The following is a 22,550-nucleotide window of genomic DNA, read 5'->3' as shown; positions in this document are numbered from 1 at the left end:
GTGGTCCAGAGAAAAGAACTGTACCAAAGATATGTTTCCAATTCCAACTGCTATATTTGTTATATCTTTATGTATCTCTTCATTCCCCACTCTCTCTCCTTCTCTCTCCTCCTTCTCTTTTTAATGTAAGGCTAGACATGTACATGTTGGACATGAACCAGGCCTCGGACTACACTATGCCCCCCTGTTCCCCATAGCATTGTTGCAATGTAAAGAACATATGTTACCTAATGGAAATCCACGCAGGTTGCACGTTGCATTCACTGTCAGCACACTCAAGCCTTAGGTTCACTTTCATAATTTTAATGAATTCAGACAAGTTGCCAAGTGACACATATATATTGTGTCAGTCTTTTATTTGATGTTGTTTTCCTCTCCTTGTTTACTTGAATGCAATTACTGCAAATGTAACATACAATAACACAACAAACAAGGATTGAACTATCACCACCATTATTATTTTTACTGGCATTTTTTTATAAGGCAATACAAAGCTCATTGTTTCCCAGGCTCAACATTGTCCTCTGTGTTGGAAAACTCTGCGGATGTCATAATGTGCTTTGACAGGAATGTATGCAGCACTCCTGCTGCTCTGAACTGGATGTCAAAGGAGGCAGATAGGAGGCTTCTGTCCTCAGTTTACCTTTTGTACCTTTTTTTACTCAACTAAACAAGTGAAACTTCTGAAATGTTCTCTGAACACAAGCGGCTCTACTAAAATGGATCATACATCTGAGCAAGTATTCATTGCTAGATTTTGTTACTTGACAGCTTTTGATATTCTGTGCTGTAGACACATTTTAGTTTGTACCAAAATGTTTTGAGGTTCACTTCCCTTAGTGAACACCTGCAAGTTTTAACTGTGGAAATCCATCCAACTTTCACATTTAACGTGGCATAGTTTTCCTGAAATGCAGTAATTTGATACATACTGTATGCATTTGATTGGGACATGGTTTGATTTATATTCTGCTTGCTCAGAATACAAAACTGTCTCTTTCTATGTACATAAAGCTGAGAAACATTTTCATGGGAAGAATTTGATGTTGATGTTTAGACTGATACACTTACTGCCATTGAACAACTTATTCTTTTAGCTTTTGATAGCAGCCATTGAAAAAAATAACAAATGAACTATTTTTATTTATTTTTCATTCACAATGTCTGTGCTTTTTAATCACTTCATCTCTGTGTCTCTGTCTCTCTCAAGTGATGCAGCAGTGATCAAGTGACCTAGAGGCCATAATAAGGGACAGTGAAGAAGCCTGCTTTTTGTACAGGAAAAGAACAGACCAAAGATAGCTAATTATCTAGCCAAGTAGCTGTTGTCTCCCTGCCCGAGCCTTGAACTGGGTCTTTGTTGTGTCACATTGTACCTTACGAGGTTGCACTTACTTATTTGGCAGGAAAGGTTTAATGGAGAACATTGTTCAAGGCTTTGACTCCTGAATGTGTGACGAGAAAGATAACTGTGCATATTTATCTATATCAGTGGTTTGCGCAAATTTTTTACATTGTGCAAACTTTAAATTAATCAGATATTTAGTCTGATTCTTGGCAGTGGAAACGTTTTTTTTTATCGTAATACTGTCACATGGTCTTAGTGAGGAAGAGAAAAATAAAGTTAAAGAGCAGGAGAGAGAAGACTATTCTGATAAAAAAAAATAAAATAAAGGTGATTCAGTGATGGACTGACTACTTTATTAAGCTGCTGACAAACTCCTTTACCATCTGTGAATAAATATGAAAATATGGCTCAGTCAGTTTACTGTTTGATGGCACGTTGAAAAAAGTTTCAATACTATTTAATGTGATGCTTAAATTCTCTAGCACATGATACTTTCAACGTTTTGATTTATTTATTTAATTTCATTAATGTTTTACCGAAGGATTATATGAATATTTCTATGGAACACAAAGTCACAGAAACTAAAGATGGTGTTCCCCCAGTACTGCATTTAGGCAATGTTGAAGCATTCTGTCTTAGCTGGTTTTGTTGGCTGTCTTATTTAAAATAAAAGGCACAATGGTTCGAATCAGAGTGAAATGGATACTTTCGGTTCGTTTTCTATTTTGTCTGGTTCCATTTCACAGTGCACAAATTAAAGCAGCCCAAATAAAAACAAATATTTGTGGATCCCTTCCCCTCCAGTTTATCTTGACTGACTGACTTAATAAAAAGTCTTCATTTAGCACATTCTGTGTGTTCTTTTCAGCCAAGATGTCAACCTGACAAGTTAATGTCAGCCTGATGTTTACATGATGTGTCCATCTCAATAAATTAAGCACCAGAGTTTGATTAAAACGGACAAAATGTTTGCTTGTGAAAGTGCCCTAAAAGAACTGAAAGACACTGTATGACTGTCATAATATACAATGACATCACACTGTCACTTCACTTTTTTTTTGGAGGGTCTTGAGGGAGAAATATACTGTAGTAGTGTACTATAACATACAGCTGTAAATAACCCTAACCTGAATCTCTTCTTCCTCACTATTCGCCTCCCCCATATATCCTATAATTAGATCGGCTACATCAAAGCTATTTCTACCAATTCAATAGGCCTCACTGACAGACCTCAACAGCCTTCCTATCCTTATGCGTCTGTGTCATATGGGCAATGCCTCTAACAACACGGCCTGTGTTGAATAATGACAAAATATGATATGCATACTATTATAACTATTTATTTAACTTTTGTTAATGTAGTTAAATGGAAGTTAGAAATATCAAGCACAATTGGGATTTTGAGAGCAATCTCAAATGTTTGATGTCAAGGACCTCCAAAATAGATGTGCAATGGACCACAGACAGTAGATGTATAATAAGAGGTTGTGTCCTGTGCTTTTGTCTTGCGTGTTAATAAATAGCCAACAGCTAATACTCTGTTAAATTCTTATTATGTTGTGCTACTAGCATTAGTGAATTTTATAACTTTTAGGACATCAGGTCTGTTAAAGGGTTTGTACTGGGAAGTTGATTTACCTCTTTGTACGTCCATGGCCACAGGCTCATTGCCGTATTCAGTTAAAAATGGTGGCAGCACTACCGTAGCGCCAACTAGCAGCCATTGTCAAAAAAAGCACCAGAATCTTGCCTCTTTTCTTCTACATTCTTTGGTACATGGTTGGTGTTCATTACAAATTGTGTTCTTTTAACGAGTAATGACATTTCAAGTCAATTTGTGTTTCCCTGTGCATATGCCACATGTGTGAATGTATCTGTGTGTAGGTGTTCCATATGTGCATGGTGCTATGCTTTTATCTTCAAAACCTTAAACTCTCTGCCTGCACAGGGTATGCTGGTATCCATCAACGAAAGCTTGGGAAGAGGCTCTGTGGCTGAAAAAGAATCCATGAAGAGAAATAATGAGATCTCTGTATTAGGTTTAGCCTACCTTGATGTTACACACATCCCTTTTTCTGAACGCATTATAAACTATTTCTGTTTTTACTACGGAAAATAGGGGATATGTTTTATCTCTATATGTGACGTTTTTTTTTTTTTTTGTGGTTGCGTAGCAACACTCATTCAGTATCTTGTGTTTTTGCCCGTAACATCTAGACTAGATCTCTGCCATCGAGGAAACAAACTCACAAAGATTAGCTAAGATATACAGACAGCAGTATGCCAGTTCTTCTCACCTCCCAGGATAGACATCTGCTCTATGAACGACATTTCAATTTCAGTTTCCTTGTTTTCATTATTAATTAATAATGACCTACTTGTGGGCTTTCCTGTTTGCAGACTCAGTTGCATTTATTGAAGCATATTTAAATTTCCTTTCACATTTTAATTCAGACATTAAAGAAGACACTTATCACAAGTTAGCGGACAGAGTAATTAAAAAAGCACATTGATTTTATTTTAAACACATAACCCTGAGACAGGAAACTGCATTGTCCTGCCAATGTGCAGTGTTGTGCATGATGCAGTGGTTAGCAAGACCATAATCATCTATCAACAGCCACCTGTCAAGTATTGGATCTTTAAATAAGACACCAGGTTGTTTACCACCGCTGTGAGATTATTGACTGATATGTGATAAACTGTTGATGCACGTGCTTAGCTTTGGAAGGTCGGCCTCAGTGTGGCACATACAGAGAACATGTGAGAACAAATAAATAAGGAAAGAAACCCCTTTTTGTTTTACTCACCTCAAGCCACACTGAACACAATGTGCTTTACCAAAAGGCATCTTTGTGTATGTTTAAATTATTATTTTTGCCTTGTGTGGAATCACTGAAATTGTTAAATCGATTAAATTACCCAGCTCCCATTATGAGATTCATTTTAGTTATATTAAAGAGCTACATTTACTTAGAGCGCCTCATAATGTGATTTGATTAATGTACAGCAGCACACCTAGTGCAGGGAAATCAGGTATCAGATCATTGCTAAACTGATTAGGTTAGGCATTTTAGAAGGTCTTGGTTTTTAGAGAATAACATGATATTGAATGAAATGGACTGTCTATGAGATTAGTTCTACACAAAAAAAATGAAGCCCAGGGGTAAGTTGCATTTCAACTGGCTAAAATACATTATTAATGTCTTGTGCAAATTATCCTTAATTAATTGAATTAAATGATTCCTTAATGGAGTATATAATATAAATTCATTTATTTTCTAAAAAGATGCTTTGGAGCCTCACTGCCTGACGTGATGTGCATGGGTTGTTCTGGTCCAACCTTATGGACAGTACTTGACACTCAAAGCAAACTAGCAATCGCTTGCCATTTAAAGACAACACGTTATTCCTCCAAAGTTTTTGGACCCACAGAAAGATAACAGTAAATGAAAAGAACTAAAGATGACATAGTCTTGGACATACAAGTGTATGGTCAAAGCGGGTATGACAAAACATAGGTTTTCTGTTCGGTTGCTGCAAGTGGCATCTCTTAACAGAAGGATAACTGTCACAAAGCCTCATTAATGAGCAATCCAGGATCAGGTTATTGTTATCCCTGGAGTTGCAGAGCCTGGAAATTACATGCCATCTCTTTGAGAAATTAGTGTCTGGCTCCACACAGTGCCCAGGGCCAACAGGCTTCCTCCTTCATAAAGACACCACCACTGTCATGGCATGTAATCCAGGATAAGAAATATATGAATCTGGTTTATCCTAAAAAGAAAGTTTACTAAGCAGCTGATATTTACCTGTTTGCCTGGTGTGAACTTTCAGAAAAATCTCCAAGTAGTACAAAATAAAACTCTTTCTCTTTCTAAAAAACGTCTTTGGTGATCTTTCTACTGTCCCAACAATCACCGGTTTGGTCAAAAATAAATCCCTAATTGAAGCTCCAAGACTCCATTGACAGGAACATAACTTTTCCCTATTAATCATATTTGTCAGTCTTCTCATTGGAAATTGAAAGAGAGGGGATGTGTACAGACATAAAAAAAACTGACTATACATGGTCTATTGGCAATAGCTTTTTCTTTCCTGTGTTTAAAACCGCATAAACACACTTATTTTAATGGAAGAAATGGTAATGTAAAACAACTTAAACAATTATGTCACAATAGCCATCACCAACACCAGTTTAGTCTGTTTTGATAAATAAATAAATAAATTACATCCAGAAGTTTCTTTTTTTTCAATTTTTTTGTACAATTTTATTACCTTTTTTCACAACCACAGTATCCTTTGTAGGGTTAACCTTTCTTTTGTTACAACTAAAACTGTGGCATTGTGTTTTGGGTCTTTGTGAGTTCTACTGTACAGAGTAATGTTATTACGTTCAGTGGAATGGAGTTAATAATAGCGAGGCTGTTTGACTAAGTACTTTGTATGGCTTCATAACGTGGCTCGGCGCTGAACGGAGACTGTTGCAATATATCCAGATAATCTACTCGTAAACCTTTTACAGCCCTTCCTTTTGGACTGTTAGCAGCAGATTGTGTCTGGCTGGAGTCTGTTGGTGTGGAATATCCTATTGAATATTTACTCTCATCATTTCAGAAGTGTGACACATCATCTGCCTTAGTTATTGATTAAGGATCAGCTTTCCGGTCTCATATTCATTGTGTGTATGAATATCATGAATTCATTGTAGATGCCATCACGTATGCATGCAAACGCCCCCCTAGTGATGATGGAAGGATGCAACGTTTTGATGCATCACTATTTTCAAGGCAATCTTAAACTTTGTTTCAAAGTAATATTAAGTTAATGTAAAAGGAAATTGATATTGATTGCTTTTTCTTATGGATTCAGTTGGGATTACATAATAATAATAATAATAATAATAATTATGCATTTGTGCTCCGAAAACTTAAATACAATCTTGTAACCTGGCTTTTTGAGGTATATCGTGTGTGTGTCACAGCTGAATACTTTAATTGCAAATACATTGTTTATGTCTGTGCTTATTTGTCACCACACTGCATTGCAGTCTGTTGATCTTTAAGGTCACCAGAATGTTTATTGCCCTATGGGACTGGAGAGAGACTGAAAATTAGGTTGTGGTAGAAATGGTTTAGTTTTCTGTCAGCTTCAAGGAATCACAAAGGGAAACACAGAGCGGGTGGAGTGGGATGGACCTTGGGCTGTCCTTTCTTTCCTTCCTTTTGTTTTCTGTCACTGTGCATGTGTGGCACCCTCTGTCTGGCCTGTCTGGATTCAGAGGACAGGAGACGAATCCTCTGGGCAGAGTCTGTCCTAAAGGACGGACTCGGGCACTAGTCTAAGATCCAGAGTGTGAGTGTGTAGTTGTCAATATGTCTCTGTCAATAATAGCTTTAACTTATTTTTACTTTACTTCTGCTTGGTCAATTTTTACTCTGTGGTGGTTAAGAATTGTGACGGAGAATAATACATATTTAATCCAAAGTAGAGTTAGCAATGTAGTGTCACTGTTAGTTGCACCCACCTCTTCAGCTCTATCACTCTCACCTGTCCACTCTGCTGCGTCTACTCCCTTTAGTATTTAAGCCCCAGCTTCACACACACTCAGCCAGATCGTTCTCCACAGTATGCCAGACTTTACTTTACTCTCAGACTATTTTCTCGTTGTTCTTCTCCGCCTTGCCTCTGCCCCGGTAATTCGCCATAGGCTTCTGTCCCCGAACACAAGAATAGCTTCTGCTTCCTCTGGTTCTGTCTGCCTTCTCCCTTGACGGCTTGGCGTTCCAACGGGTGGGTTTCTCCGCAAGAGCTGAATTGAGACTGTCTGCCTGGAATAAAGCTTGCTCAATGTCGTACTGCTTCTCAGTCCTAACCACACCCGTTCTATGTATAGCTTTTTTGATGGGTCAAAAAACATAAAAGATGTAGCGTACTAATATTCTACTACATATTTGCTATTGTTTGTATAGCCCCACTGCTGATGCCCTCCTTCCCAATACCCATGAGTTTGTATATGCAATGTAAAGTAACCCTAGTCTTAACAGTCTTAAAGTATTTTTAACAGTTGTTACTAGGCAGCCTGTTTGTTTTAGCGAAGACTTCATTGATCCTATCATTTGTACTGTCGCTCACTCAAAGAGCTTGCACTTTCTGCAAACACATTTCAAATCTTCTGCTCCCTATAATGTTTGTGTGCATCTGTCGGTGTATATGCTTTTAGCTTGTGTGTCTGTAAGCGGTACTGCACAGCATACACACAATCAATACTTTTGAATTGTACTGAAGATGTCATACATGTGCAACAGAGAAGAAAAAACATGTGCACTGACATTTTTCTGTTGGCAGTGTGTCCTCGGATTACCCTCTTTTTCTTAATCGCTGTGGGTTATGAAGTGACCCGACTTGACATTGAGTTGATCTGCGTCACTGTTATTTAGTTGCGTTCTAGACAAAACAGCTTAATGTTGTGTTCTGACCTCATCAACTGTCCAATCCTATTGGTTGTATCCACTCACGGATCAATTACAGTGACTTCTATTCAACCCAAGGTTTAATCTATCAGAACACACTCTTTCTGTCCCTGAATGTTCGCATTGAATTTCTCCAGATATTTGTTGAGCTGAAGAGATTTTCTTTTTCCCCAAAAGATCCACTCTATTACCCCCTCCCTCTGTTTTTATTTGCTTGTTTGACAGCAACATTGTTTTGGTCTGACTTTTTCATGGAGGTTTGGGAGCTCCAAGCTATACACAGCACCACATTTCTCACTCAGCTGCTGTGGTTTTACATGCTGCTGTGTCGTCTCTGCTACTCTCCAAACATAAACATTTTGATATCCATAATCATTGGTATGTTGAATTATTAAGCATTCTTAATGTTGAAACAGTGGTAATAATACCCTGGGTTAATGGGCTAGTAGTAGTAGTAATATTTTGAGGCCATTTTCTATATTGATATTCCTCATAGTATAATTTAATATTACTTAGTTTTTGGGATTTCCTTTTGTGTATCTGTTTCATAATGCATATTGATACAAATGTTTTCTAGAATCTTTGCTACAAATGTTAACTTGTTTGAGGTAGTGTGTGTCTCAAATGATAGTACACCATAACATTCATGTATAGATTATCACATTAGGAATTCCTGAAGATAATTGTTTTAATACATTGGGACTGCAGTGTAAGTATAGTCTCACTATTAGTAACCGGTAGCCTCAGCGTAGGGCTGTCCCTAAGAATGGAAGAACAGAGCTGCACCACAGTATTTCATCATACCACCATCATACACACAGAAATACAGACTGGGTGGAGTTATCCTTCCTTCGCTGTTATTACAAGGATTTCCTTTGACAATAGTCCACGCTCAGTTTATGTTTTAGGTCAGTCAGATTATTCTGGAGGGGAAATTGCATGAAATGCTATGACAGCATTATAAGTAAGAGCACATTTTAATGAGTTATTGGGGAGCCTCTTCGTGGGTCTTCTTTCTCTTTTTTTTCCATTTGCATTCTGACCCTGATTTGAGCTTTTTAGAGGGAATGCTACATTATATACGACAGTAGCCTTGGTATTCTGTTAGTAGCCTCTCAGTGGCCTATCATATTTGTGATTGTTTACAGTTATTCTTAGCCCCATCTCAGAGTACGATAGCTGGGTTGACATGACAGGACTGCCCACGCACGGGTTGTCTAATGGGGGAGAGAGAGAGAGAGAGAAATGAGGGTCGAAGAATAAAAATAAGATGAGATAGAGAAAGAAAGAAATTTGTAGTGAATCTCAGGGCATAGCCTGGTTCATCATGTGGATTGCTTATGTGCCCTCAAGCTCCAAGGGAAACCATGATAAGAACCATCGGGCTTCCTGTCAAAGTGGAGTTCAGCACTGACCTCAGGGCTACAGTGTGACATGTAGAGCCACATAGATGACCCCTTCCAAGAGCCTGACACTCAGAAGCTTCCCAAGGAGGTTGCATGCTTGCTATGAGTACACATTTTATGTAATGTATTGACTTTCCAAAGTGCGACGCATCTCTTTTTTCAGACCTTTTCAGTCTCTTAGACATGTTTTACACAAACAGTCAAACATTCAAGAGGCCATTAGCTTAAGTTTAACATCCATAGTTCTCAGTAGAATAGTCACCTGCCTTTTTAATATATGAATAACTGTTTCAAGCAGTCGGTCTTCAAAGATGGATCAAGATATTAACTCATTTTAAATGGCATCTATGAATATATTTTTGAAGTCCAATGCCTTATTTGTGCTTGCTGTTTGCACACAATGGACATAAACATTGGCAAGTCAACTAGTGCTAATCCCTGAAAAATAATCTAGTTTGTGTTCATACGTTTCACACCGATGTTTCCATGAAGTATGTACTTTCAGTCTTCTCTCCTTTCCTCAAACAGAGGTATCTTGTTCTTTTTTTTTCTTTCTCTGAAGTCAAAATGCTAGAATAAATTGGACTGCACTGGTAAACCTGTTTACTTTCTTCTCTCTACAGGGGATCAACATAGTGGGACCCAGTAATGCAGAGCCCCCACCTCAACCTCCCAGTCCAGTCATGTACCAGCTGGATATCATTCTGAAGAAAGGGAACAACCTGGCCATCCGAGATCGAACAGGTAGGAGCTCTGCTTATTCTCCCTGTTACCTCAACAGCTTTGAGTTTTATGTGGGGAGACGGCGTGGACAGCTGTATCAAGCCTCTATTTAGTCTACCAAATGAAAGCAATTGCTTTGTCACTGGCACAGGCAGTCCAGCACACAGGATGCATTATCAAATAACTGAACCATCCCCTCTTATCTTTATATATGCCTCTTTTGGCACTAACCCCCTACTCTCTTTTCACCTTTTTTTCCCTCATATTTCACTCTGTTTCTTCTCTCTATCTCTCTCCCCATGTTGGGTTACATTATGTCACACATCTCGTTCTCACAGCTCACTCCGTTTTCAATGTGTGAAATGAGATGGAATTACTAGGAATGATGCGGTGCATTTCCCGTGCATCTAGGCGTGAAAATAATTCAGCTGTGGCTTGTGTTACAACATTCTCACATTTGGAGACGATACTACGATCTCCTGCTTACTTTTGTATAATATGACTAAATCAGTAACTTTTCTATCCCAGTATTATGGGTGGTGTGATCAAGGCTTTTAGTGTAAGTAAAGAATATAGAGACTTGTATATTTTTCAATGCGGCTCATACTCTCTCACATGTTTCTACATTTTGCGATACATATTTTATTTAGTAGCATTAAAGAACCAAAGTTAGAGAGTCAACTAAAGGTTGAGTGGCACTTTATAATGTTTGAAAGGGGTCAGTGTAGCAGGAGTAGGCATGTTTTAATAGTGCTAAGTAGGCATGTTTTAATAGTGCTATCTTGAGTCGTTCAATTCGTTGCACATTACTATTTCTCCCTTTATGGGAAGAAATCGAGTTTATCTACTCTTTGCACCAGTTTATATATATTAACTCATATTAAACTCCTCTGCTAAACGGTGTCATTCCGCTCTGGAGTGATTATGATTTTAAGTGCAGGACAGATAGCCTGGAAGAACACAGCTCTCATACTGTTTGTTAGCACTCAGTTATGGCAAAAATAAGCAATGCCAGAGATTCTCTTATAAACTCTCTCAGACAGTGGTTTGGATCGTGACAGATTTAGGGTGCTCATTTGTGGTTGTAGAAGACGACCGATCCAAAAATGACGACCGATCCAAATAAGCTGCCCTGCTCCATCCTGTACATTTTGCCTGACTACCTGTCCGCCTGGAATAATGAGCATTGAGGCGCAGAGCTCACCTGTCCTGTCCTGAGTCCGTCAAGATAGCTCATTATAATGAGGGAGAAACTTTCAAATAAGGAGAAATACAGTGGATTGGATTTTATATTCACAATAATAATAATTCACGTAATAACCAGTGTTGTAACGCATGTTTAGATGAACAGTTTCAATATGACTTTTTCTAAATATTAATATATACCACAGTTTATGCCAAGTCTTTACACGTTGTACTATCAGGATATTCACATGTTGCTGCTGTCACACAGCAGGAGAAGAATAAATCGTAGAAGACAGACAGGACTGGTGGGATTTTCCTTCAACCAATCAGTCTAGGCTCCCTTGTCAGAGAAAAGCCGGGTTCTTGAATAAAAGAAGCTTTCTGCGAGAAGCCATTGTGGTTTATATTGTTTCACCAAAATCCGAACATGAATTATAAATGACACAGATGGTTTCCAGTTTTGTCTACAAATTATTTTGAGGAAACGTTTTTCCAGACCATGCCTTTACATTATGACTTTATTTATTTGATGTGGACATCACAGTGACTTTAGAATTCATAACATACATTGATGCACAAAAAAACAGATGCACTGTGTTGAGTGTCTATGGCGAAACGCTAATTTCCAACACCTGGCCACAGGAGGCTTTTTTTACATGATAAAATGTGATAAAATAGAATTAAAAAGAGAATACATCCACAGATACATACATAGATACATACACAAAGTAAAAGTATGTGTTACAAGTGTGTGAACAATGTTGTTTTTCTCTTAAATTAAATTAACCATCATGTAAGACCTTTTATTAAAAACATTAAAATTGTGTTGTACTTTTGGGAGACGTTCCATTGCTCTGCTCCTCGGACAGAGAAGGCTTATAGGTTCTGCGCATAGCAACCCGGCAGTTCCCATTCACTGAGGCCCGTGTGTTAACTTGATTGATGTGCTGGTGTCTTTTATTAAATTCATTGAGGAGGGAAGGAGCATTGCCATGTAGGCAAAATAAGCTTTAATCTTGAATAACTTGAATAAACTCTCAAAGCTGAACATGTTGTGTTTTTTCAAGATCTGACAGTGGAATTTCAAATATTCAGATCCAGTGAACCTGGAAGTGAAACCAAATATAACAGAGCTGAAACCAAGTAAGACCTCAACATGCAGACTGACAAGCTCATCACTTCATTTCAATCACCTGGACTAGTGTGGCATCAAACTGGGTGGCTGAAGTCGGATCAGTTAAAGTGCAATATCACTGTAAAATATACTGCGTGCTCGGATTGCTGGACTCCAGGTAGACTGACACAGCAGCCTGGTCCATGCATTACAGTGATGAATGCACCCAGGGGCAAGGTTGACTAGTCAGAAACAAAAGAGAGAGGGGGCCTCAGTGATGAAGCGCAGCTGGTTCCACATAAGCACATTGTCATGTTCCGATGATGTCTCTTTGTCATAAAAGGAACCTTTTTGTGCCTCCCTGAGAGAACAAGAGCACAGTGAAATGGACAGCTCTCACAGCTAATAAAACAATCTGTTGCTGACATACAATATTATGGAATCCCTGTAAGTGAATACAAATGATGTGCCAGACAGTGGAGAATCAGCAATGGCAGCAAAATATTGGAAAGTTTTGAAAATAAAATTGTGTCCAACCGCTCTCAGCTGTTTTCTCAGACTCTTTTAGCCCTTTATGTTCAGTTTATATTACCATAAAGCCCAAAGGTTAGTGCATAACATTTGTATGTACATGTAGTAGCTCACCTGCAAGTACTGTATGTAATTGTTGTCAACACAGTAACATTTTCCAAATATGTTTTAAATTAGATTTAATTAGGAATTGTTACATATTTTGCTTAGAAATGGGTTTAAATTTAAAGCACTCCAACTAATTAAATTTTGGATGAAATACAAGCCGGTCTTTACTGGCAAAAGAAAAGCCTAGATGTCAAGAGTAGTCTCGGGCCCCTATGCCATCGAGACGAGGTTGCTTCATTTTTTTACTTTTATATGCGACTTAAAAACTGTTACGTTGCGTTATGTGCAGCGCAGGAGAGGAGTGCACGCCAGGTGCGCTGCGTTTCTTGTGCTGCATCTCTGTGTGATCGGGGCCTTGCCCCTCAAAGTATTTTGAGCTGAGCATGCAAGTGCTGTCAACTGTCAGTCTGTGAATGTTCAGTGCTCACATATTGAAAGACGAGTGTACCATACTAATATCTGTACTATATCAACTTATGATGGTATTATACTGTATTCCACCCTTTTACTGAGTGAGAACAGTGATCGTCACTTGTGACACTATCTCTGCAGTAATTAAACCTGTTATCTTTGAGTTCAAGTTGCCTTTTTGTGATTTGTTTACTTTATAGGCTGTACAGTATATGTATATCTATATTCAGGATAGCCATTTACTTTCTTTACTTTTATTATCTGTTGTTCTTGTGGTGCTTGGAAGTTGGTTCTTATCTAGCTGAGCCATCACAGCTTTATACGAGTAAGGAGATATCACTCGCTCTCTTGTCTGGTGTCCAACAAAAAAAGAGCCATTTGGGTGCTTTTTTTGATACAACCATAATAACTGGCTGGCATTGTCATGAGTCTCTCTCCAGCCTGCACAACCCATTTCACAATCTCTTGCCAGGAGAACCAGTCAACACATGACATGGTTTTAACATTATGACGATATAAGAAAAATAAGCATTGGATGAATGAAGTTTGCAGTTCACAGTTGTTTTAACAAGGAACAACTGGTACAGCATGAATATTTACCATAATGATGTGCTTTCAATGACATTGTATTGGATTTAAACTGCAGGAAGAAAGACATCAAAAGGAGTGAATAAGAGGGTGCAGGAGGGATAGCCACATAATGATAGTCTTTTCTGGTGTAATGTTCCAGCCCAGCAAATTCTACCTGTCAAATAATCTTGCTTTGAATTTTACTTTTACTTATCCTGTATTGGAAAGACCATGTTGTGTCTATAGGGCCCTAACCTTGATTTAGCTGTCATATCTGAGCAGCCAATGGAACGTTCTCCAGCTTTGAAGATGACCTCAGATAAAAACACACTGCCCTCTCTTTCTAGTCTTTATTTCTAGTTCCATCTAGCTGAGGTCACACAAGGTGAAGCCTTTCCATAGCCCACGACATGATTGTCTCACGTCCCATCTTGCAATACATTGTGTGTGTGTGTGTGTGTGTGTGTGTGTGTGTGTGTGTGTGTGTGTGTGTGTGTGTGTGTGACTGAGAGGGTGTGGAGGATGCATATTTATATAATGCATGTATTTTGTTCAGTCTTTTGACTGATGTGTTCACTTAAATAAGTGGGAATTTAGTACAGTCTACAACCCAAACTCAAAGCACATTAACACAGAGAAAATATAATATCTGCTCATAGTGGAGACATTTGCTGCTGTCTGCTGAAGCGTGTTCAAGGTCTCCCCAGGCTCTACTCCAAAATCAAGAAATGCCTTTCCAGCAGTCGGAGAGGATACAATGTCAAAGTTGTTGTCCACTTTGATGATAGGGCTTAGGGATGCACCAATACCACTGTTTTTCAGATACAGGTACTTGCATATACTTAATAATGCCATTACAGTTCTAACAATGACTTTATTTCCATCAGATGTTGATGACTCCTTTTGCACCCCAAGTCTGAGCATGATTTAGGCAAGATTCCCCAAAAATGCATCCTCGAGCAGAGTTTTTCCAGATGTATGCTTCAAGGCCTACAGAGTTGTAAGACCCCTCTTTGTAAAGACAATGACCTAAAGAATCGGAATCTCCAAGAAAAATCACAATTAAACAAAGCATTGGCATGTTAGGAAGGAGTTTTAGTCAAAAAGCTGTGTTGTTAGGTTCAAAAATGGAAGAGTTATAACCTTTATGCCAAAACATGGTCGGATTGGGGCATGCTGGGTACCCAACTGTTCAGAAGCTTCCGCTTAAGACGTGTGGCGCGATCTAAGAAACCTCCCCCGACCACGGAAGCCGACGCAGTCAAAAACGTCGAAGGGAGGTACTATTCAGGTACTAATATACTACACATAATGATTCTTAATGCTTTATTGAACTCCTACAAGCTTGTAGGGTTACGAAGAGGTGTCTTTTATTGAAATCCGACTTTGTAAAGTGTACTTATTTACGATCGAGTGAAAGTGACGGTAAAGTTACGGGGTTTATGTAATTACATAAACTTAACGGTAAGTTAATTTTTTTCTGAGCCGATAGAACTCTTCCCACAAGGCTTTACTGTTTTTCAAGAATTTAAATTAAGTTAATCAATGTTGTGGTTCTGGAGATCCTTTAGGTAACGTCACTTGGTATATACATCATTAGGTACCAATTATGTACCTTTTCAATGGGCACATTTTTGTTTGTATCACTTTTGGAAGTACGGACAAGCGGCTGTCTCCCATCCTCCATTCAGATACATTTACTGTAGCCGGAGTCTGCCAATCACTGATGTGAAAGAAGCTCCACACAGAATATTTCGGCAGACTTAATATTTAATAAAATTATGTGAATGGTTAAATTAAGCCTAAATGTAATTTGTATATAACTGTTGGTTGCACTAGCTACAGTGGGTTATGTGCAGCAATATCCTGATTCCTAGTCCTTACACATTGCTACTAGAGTGTGCTGGCACTTGTTTGTTAGACACTACACGTGTGCTGTGTGTGCATATTTAAAGGCCTAATATTAGTGTAGAGACCGATGAGTCTATAGCGAGCCTAATTATCTTGTCTGCCGCACAACACTTCCTTAACAAAGCAGTGAGAGAGCCAGAGCTTGACACCAGAGTTGGCATGTTGTCTCTTGTTTTATTTCTAGTCCCCTTCATTGTTTTCTCACCTCCTGATGTTATTCCGCCACATGCTGTCCAGTTTTCTGCTTTATTTTTGTTTATGCTCATTCTGCTCAGCTTGTATTAAGCACGCGATTGTACTGTTACGGTATCACAAGCGTTGCATTTTAATTGTAGCAAGATCAGGTTGCACATTAATGAAGGTTAATTTTAGGTTAATGTCAATGGAGGACAGCGAAGTAAACTCCTCTCAGCATAAAGCAGCAAGAGGCAAAGGCATGCATGTGTGTGGCTCTGTGCAATTTTAATGAGACAGGCTCTCAGTCCATCTGCCTCCATCGCATGATGGAGTTTCTTGTCTTTGCAGGCTTTTACTGCCAATACATCCTCTTGAGCAGATTGCATTCTGGGTAATGGGAAACCCCAGCATTGCAACCATCAGTCAATCCAGACACTGTGCACAGGCCAACAGCTCCCACACTATGCACACACTCACCTTCGCAACCACACACAGTGCCCGCAATCTGAGCATGAGGCTGTTCCAGGTCTGCAGCTCAAGCATGACTGAGGGTTTTATGGGCAGCTCCACCACTTTTTTCTCCTCTCCTGTTCTCACTTCTCATGACACGCATCAGTGAACCTTTTTCATGGTGTGGTTCTTAATAGCTGCCGTTTTGACAGGCAATGTGTGGTGGCCAACAATCCTTTATCAGTGAAGCAGTGAGCGCCAAGAGGAAGGAAAAGATCAGAATGACCACTTGATTAGTTAGTACGGAGGGTTAATATGGTGCCACTTTTTTTTACTTATGATGGAATTCAGTTTCTTCTTTTAAGTGATAGCCATGGTCAATTTCTTTCTTCCTTCATTCTCAGGGTGAGATCCTTTTTGTATGTCTCAGTGAGTAGTTAAATAGGTTTATATGTTGTTGTTTTTTAGATTAACTTAACTTGCTCAATCACTGAATGTCTATGGGATCATACTATAAGCAGCTCCTTGAAAATACAGATATTCAAAATGTATAATCCCCAATGTCTGCAGTGAAAAATATATATTATTTGGAACTTGTTTTATCGTCATGGCTTCATGCATGAAGAGTAAATGTATTATATTTAATATTAGCCAGCAAAACCCCTTCACAAGTCAGTTTGCTGGCTAATATTAAACATAATACATTTACTCTTCATGCATGAAGCCATGACGATAAAATGAGTTCCAAATAATAGATATTTTTTTCTGAAGGTTAATGATATATTTCATAAAAGTTTAATGATGTGTTTGATTTTTGCTGAGGTGTTTTTTTATTTATTTAGAAAAAGGCGCCGTGTTGTTGTTTTGTTTCTGACCATTATTAGAGTAATTTTACACCCACAAATATACCAACTTGGGAATGTTTTACTGCAGTGACCTACTGTAACCCCCAAAGTAGTTTATCTTTTTTTCCTGGAGTATCATACTTATTTTTAGGACATCACACTGTCCCCTGTAGAAATGTAATTACCTGCTCATATATTATCAGTTAATAATTCAGGACCGTTCGTCTTCCCTGTACTGACACAGACCGCTATTGATCATGAATGTGTGATGAGCAGCTACAGATTCATGATTAAAATAAGGAAGCTGAATAATTACTAATTACACACACATCAGTTAAGGCCATTATGACGGAAAAGAGCTTTTTATTTTAGAAATGTACAGCTAATCACAAGCCTGTATAATCATTATCATCTCTCACCCCTGCACCTTTCATAAGCTTAGGAAAAGGCTTTGACCAAGATAGCTGTTATGTGGTTTCAAGTTTGTTTGAACATGACCATAACTTCATAATATGCCATTTTAACTGCAGCAGAAACCTCTTCTGCCCAGCCACTGTCTGCTCTCCCTCCCACTGTTTTAGACAGAGAGGAGTCCCCTTTTTATTTCTTTAGAATTTTTAATACAAGGTCGAGATCTACTGTTGAGTTGTCTTCTTGCCCTGCAAACTTTAAAAACAATAAACTAGGCCGGTGTTTGGCCTTGCATGTGTGTATCTGTTTGTGTGACTGAAAGTGATAATACCACACTGGCAGGCCTTTAGGTTGCTGCTTACTACTAGAGCATCACTGGCATTTAAATGAAAGCATTGGACTTTCTTCGTCACATTTACATTCATGTTATCTAATCTGTCTATTACATTTACTCTGCATACCAAAAACAAGCTGAGGCGGCTGTATAATTGTGCACTATAGACGCTCCATCATTTTTGCCAGGTTAATGTTGAAAATCTTATTTTTGATTTTACCAAGACGCAAATTGTGCTTCCTGAAGCGTTAGCAGGCTGTTGGATGATACGATGAGAATATGCCAATGCCATAACTTGCATTAAGTATGGCAGGAAATAATTCAACTGGAAGTTAGTGGATGAGACAAAGTAATGTAATTCACTTTTGACTGCTGGAGGGGATTGAAAGAGAAACAGAATATAATGAGACAGGGAAAGGAAGGAAGGTATTAAGGAGAAAAAGAGAGAGCGGAAAGTAGAGAACAGCAAAATAAGTTGATTTGACAACAAAAAACATGTGTTTTTGAAGAACAAACCAAATTTGGAATATAAATGGCACTATTGGTTTGTATCAATACACATACTGCAGATAAAAGCAAAACATTGTAAGAACATAACTAAACATAAGGAGTAGGAATAGCTTCATGCCCCTTGAGTGTGAGTGTTTGGTGTGTATTGATACACACTGCCTCCTATTGGTGAAGCCTGGTATGTTATGAATGGGACAGAAGTGTCTGCACTTGCTTCTGTAAAATATGGTTATGCATATTGCTACAATTTGCAATGTGAGAATGCACTGTTTGTGTTCTGGAAACTAAAGAGCAGCCGTCCACTTCAGATGACGTGGAACACTGTATTGAACTTATAGATATCCAATCGAATGAGTTTGTGCATTCCGGTGGATTCGGATGACAGTATTCATAGATCTAGACATCAAAAGTAATGTCCTTTGCAATGTTCTGGGGGATCTGAACAGGTTAAAATGTAATAAAATAGGTTGCTTTCAAACTGTTAGAACATAATACCTGTAGGTGATAACATATATTGTATAACAATCGATGTGAAAATGTGTGCATCGGCTTTATAGGCACTAAAATCCAACAATTGGAGAGAGATGCAGTGGAATGTCATAATCAAGTCAGAAAGCTAGAGACTGGATTTGTATGTGTAAAAGCAAGAATGATATCTTGACGATATATATTTCACTTGAACTAAAGTATTCAAACTATAGATTGAAGATTCACAATTTAAAATGTGTGTTTGCTCAAATGCTGACAAATAGTGTGTTAGTGTTAATCCTTGTAATATATAACTGGCTGTTGTTTACATTTGGATCACAGATTGTACTCAGGTGTCTGGCAGGGAAGCCTGGCTTATTGGCAGACAGAGACACTAAGCAGTATTTTAATGGCCGCTGGCCAATAGGTGCTTAGTAGAGATATATATGTGGTGGATTATGTTTTCAACGGCCTGACAGGAGAACAGAGAGCAGCTAGGCAAAAGCTAGGCCACACCCAAGCCAAAATTACCTGCTGTGTGCGCCACTGGGTCCTCTCACCAACACATTTATTTCTCCTTCAAGCTACTATTATAGTGATAGCAGTTGGTTTAATAGCTTCATAAAAGATGAAGAGATCAACAGCTTGATATGAACTCAGTATCTCTTTTTGTACTCTGGCTTGTCATTCACTCACTTTCCCACTCACCCACCAGTCTATGCCAGGGACTGGGGGTGACTCCAGAAAGGAGGATCCAGGAGTTAACCATGTCTTTTATGTCATACAATCTTGTTACAGATACAGGGGTCACTACGTCCGTGTCTGTTACTATGGTAATCTATGCCCTGAAACTAACTTGGTACCTTCTCCTCACCGTATCGTATCCCCCACTCCTCAAAAGTTGTCTTGTGCTTGTGTGTGTGTGTGTGTGTGTGTGATGTCTGACCAATAAAAACATGTTTAGTTGGAAGTTTACTAAACAATAAGATGTATCTTATTGGAGTTCACTTGATTGTTTCCTCCCATTAGCTGGTTAAGGGTGTTTTGACCTGCTATGACTTGTGTTTTCCAAGACAGGTTCAGAAAGTGTGTATTGCTGAACAAAGTATGTTGACTCTTTGAAAGCTGAGTGCTGATTTCCAGCACGGTGCATTTGGAAACTCCTAATTTCTGTAACATTAACATTAACATTAAAAACATCAAACTGCCGCTTGTTACTATTCCATTTCTATTTTATTATAAGAAAAAAACTACTTACAAGCTTTTCAAATGTGCCTCCTACATTCAGCCCCCACGCCTCACCAGTAATGCCTCGCAAGTGCAGAAAGATAGAAAATCACATTGTGCTCTCCACGGCTGCTCTTCAGCTCCTACGGCGCCGAGCTTCGCCAGTTCATCAGTGTTTGACACATCGACTCCTTTTACCAGCCTCCCCTTACCTAGCACTTCCATTTCACAGCCTTCTGCCTGCAAGGTGGACAAACATCCAGGGGGCACCAATCTATCAGACCTAGTCTCTTTAACTCCACATGGTTAAAGGCATTCTTGTCAACCATTATTAATTCTTCGAAAGCTTATTGATATTATACTACCTATTGCTTATTGATTGTCATCGTCATGCCTATCCATCCACTAGCCCTGTGTGCAGGCACATTCAATAACTTTCTTTCTTTCCTTCTTTATGGACTTAATCCAACTGTGGGAAAAAAAACTATATATATACACATATATATATATACATATATATATATATATAAATATATATATATATATGTATATATATATATATATATATATATATATATATATATATATATATATATATATATACGTATATATGGAGGTTGATTTCCAAGAAAGCACCACTGCAATCGCTCCTCTGTGCTCGACCCACGCGCCCTCATAGTGAGGCACCACCCACCCACAGAACAAACCTTTTCCATTTCATACTTCTCAGCCTGTGTATGTTTATGGCTCCATAAAGCTGGCACTGTAGCATTCTGAGCCAGTGATGTGTGTCTTGGGAATATCGACCCAGTGTGACACAGAAAGAGAGATAAATAGACAGAGAAATAGAGTTTCTGCAATTGTAGAGATAAGTGGCTTTGCCTCCATAATGCCGTATGTGAACATTTCGCTTCAGTCTTGTCATTAGTTAGTTCATGAAGTATCACGCCATGAACACAATACAGCAATTGATTAGAATAGATTCCTTCTTATTTATTTCATGCTTGTATTTATACACTCACCTAAAGGATTATTAGGAACACCATACTAATACTGTGTTTGACCCCCTTTCGCCTTCAGAACTGCCTTAATTCTATGTGGCATTCATTCAACAAGGTGCTGAAAGCATTCTTTAGAAATGTTGGCCCATATTGATAGGATAGCATCTTGCAGTTGATGGAGATTTGTGGGATGCACATCCAGGGCACGGAGCTCCCGTTCCACCACATCCCAAAGATGCTCTATTGGGTTGAGATCTGGTGACTGTGGGGGCCATTTTAGTACAGTGAACTCATTGTTATGTTCAAGAAACCAATTTGAAATGATTCGAGCTTTGTGACATGGTGCATTATCCTGCTGGAAGTAGCCATCAGAGGATGGGTACATGGTGGCCATAAAGGGATGGACATGATCAGAAACAATGCTCAGGTAGGCCGTGGCATTTAAACGATGCCCAATTGGCACTAAGGGGCCTAAAGTGTGCCAAGAAAACATCCCCCACACCATTACACCACCACCACCAGCCTGCACAGTGGTAACAAGGCATGATGGATCCATGTTCTCATACTGTTTACGCCAAATTCTGACTCTACCATCTGAATGTCTCAACAGAAATCGAGACTCATCAGACCGGCAACAATTTTGGTGAGCTCTTGCAAATTGTAGCCTCTTTTTCCTATTTGTAGTGGAGATGAGTGGTACCCGGTGGGGTCTTCTGCTGTTGTAGCCCATACGCCTCAAGGTTGTGCGTGTTGTGGCTTCACAAATGCTTTGCTGCATACCTTGGTTGTAACGAGTGGTTATTTCAGTCAAAGTTGCTCTTCTATCACCTTGAATCAGTCGGCCCATTCTCCTCTGACCTCTAGCATCAACAAGGCATTTTCGCCCACAGGACTGCCGCATACTGGATGTTTTTCCCTTTTCACACCATTCTTTATAAACCCTAGAAATGGTTGTGCATGAAAATCCCAGTAACTGAGCAGATTGTGAAATACTCAGACCGGCCCGTCTGGCACCAACAACCATGCCACGCTCAAAATTGCTTAAATCACCTTTCTTTCCCATTCTGACATTCAGTTTGGAGTTCAGGAGATTGTCTTGACCAGGACCACACCCCTAAATGCATTGAAGCAACTGCCATGTGATTGGTTGATTAGATAATTGCATTAATGAGAAATTAAACAGGTGTTCCTAATAATCCTTTAGGTGAGTGTATAATTCTTCATTGTCTTTTGCATTGACTGTCAGTTATGTTACACATTAATGCCTTCTCAGATGTTTCTAGCTGTATCTCTTTTTCACCTTTTTTATTTTATATATATATATGTATATATATTATCCTGTCACCC

The 22,550-nt window shown here is 38.8% G+C and overlaps 1 protein-coding gene across 1 annotated transcript in view; it reads left to right on the top strand.

Annotated features, from left to right (window-relative positions):
* The window catches only part of mctp1a (multiple C2 domains, transmembrane 1a), a gene marked incomplete at its 5' end in the record, with an annotated part of 119,258 nt that overhangs the window by 29,405 nt on the left and 67,303 nt on the right, over positions 1–22,550 (top strand). The window contains one exon of the mRNA XM_079221681.1: positions 9,851–9,971. Coding sequence (XP_079077807.1) covers positions 9,851–9,971 — 121 coding nt within the window. The remainder of the gene's footprint in view (positions 1–9,850; positions 9,972–22,550) is intronic.

This window comes from Taurulus bubalis, assembly GCF_910589615.1.
Source record: "Taurulus bubalis genome assembly, chromosome: 8".
NCBI classification, from domain to species: domain Eukaryota; kingdom Metazoa; phylum Chordata; class Actinopteri; order Perciformes; family Cottidae; genus Taurulus; species Taurulus bubalis.
The sequence above is the reverse complement of the archived record's forward strand: the minus strand, read 5'-3'. Positions and strand labels throughout refer to the sequence as shown.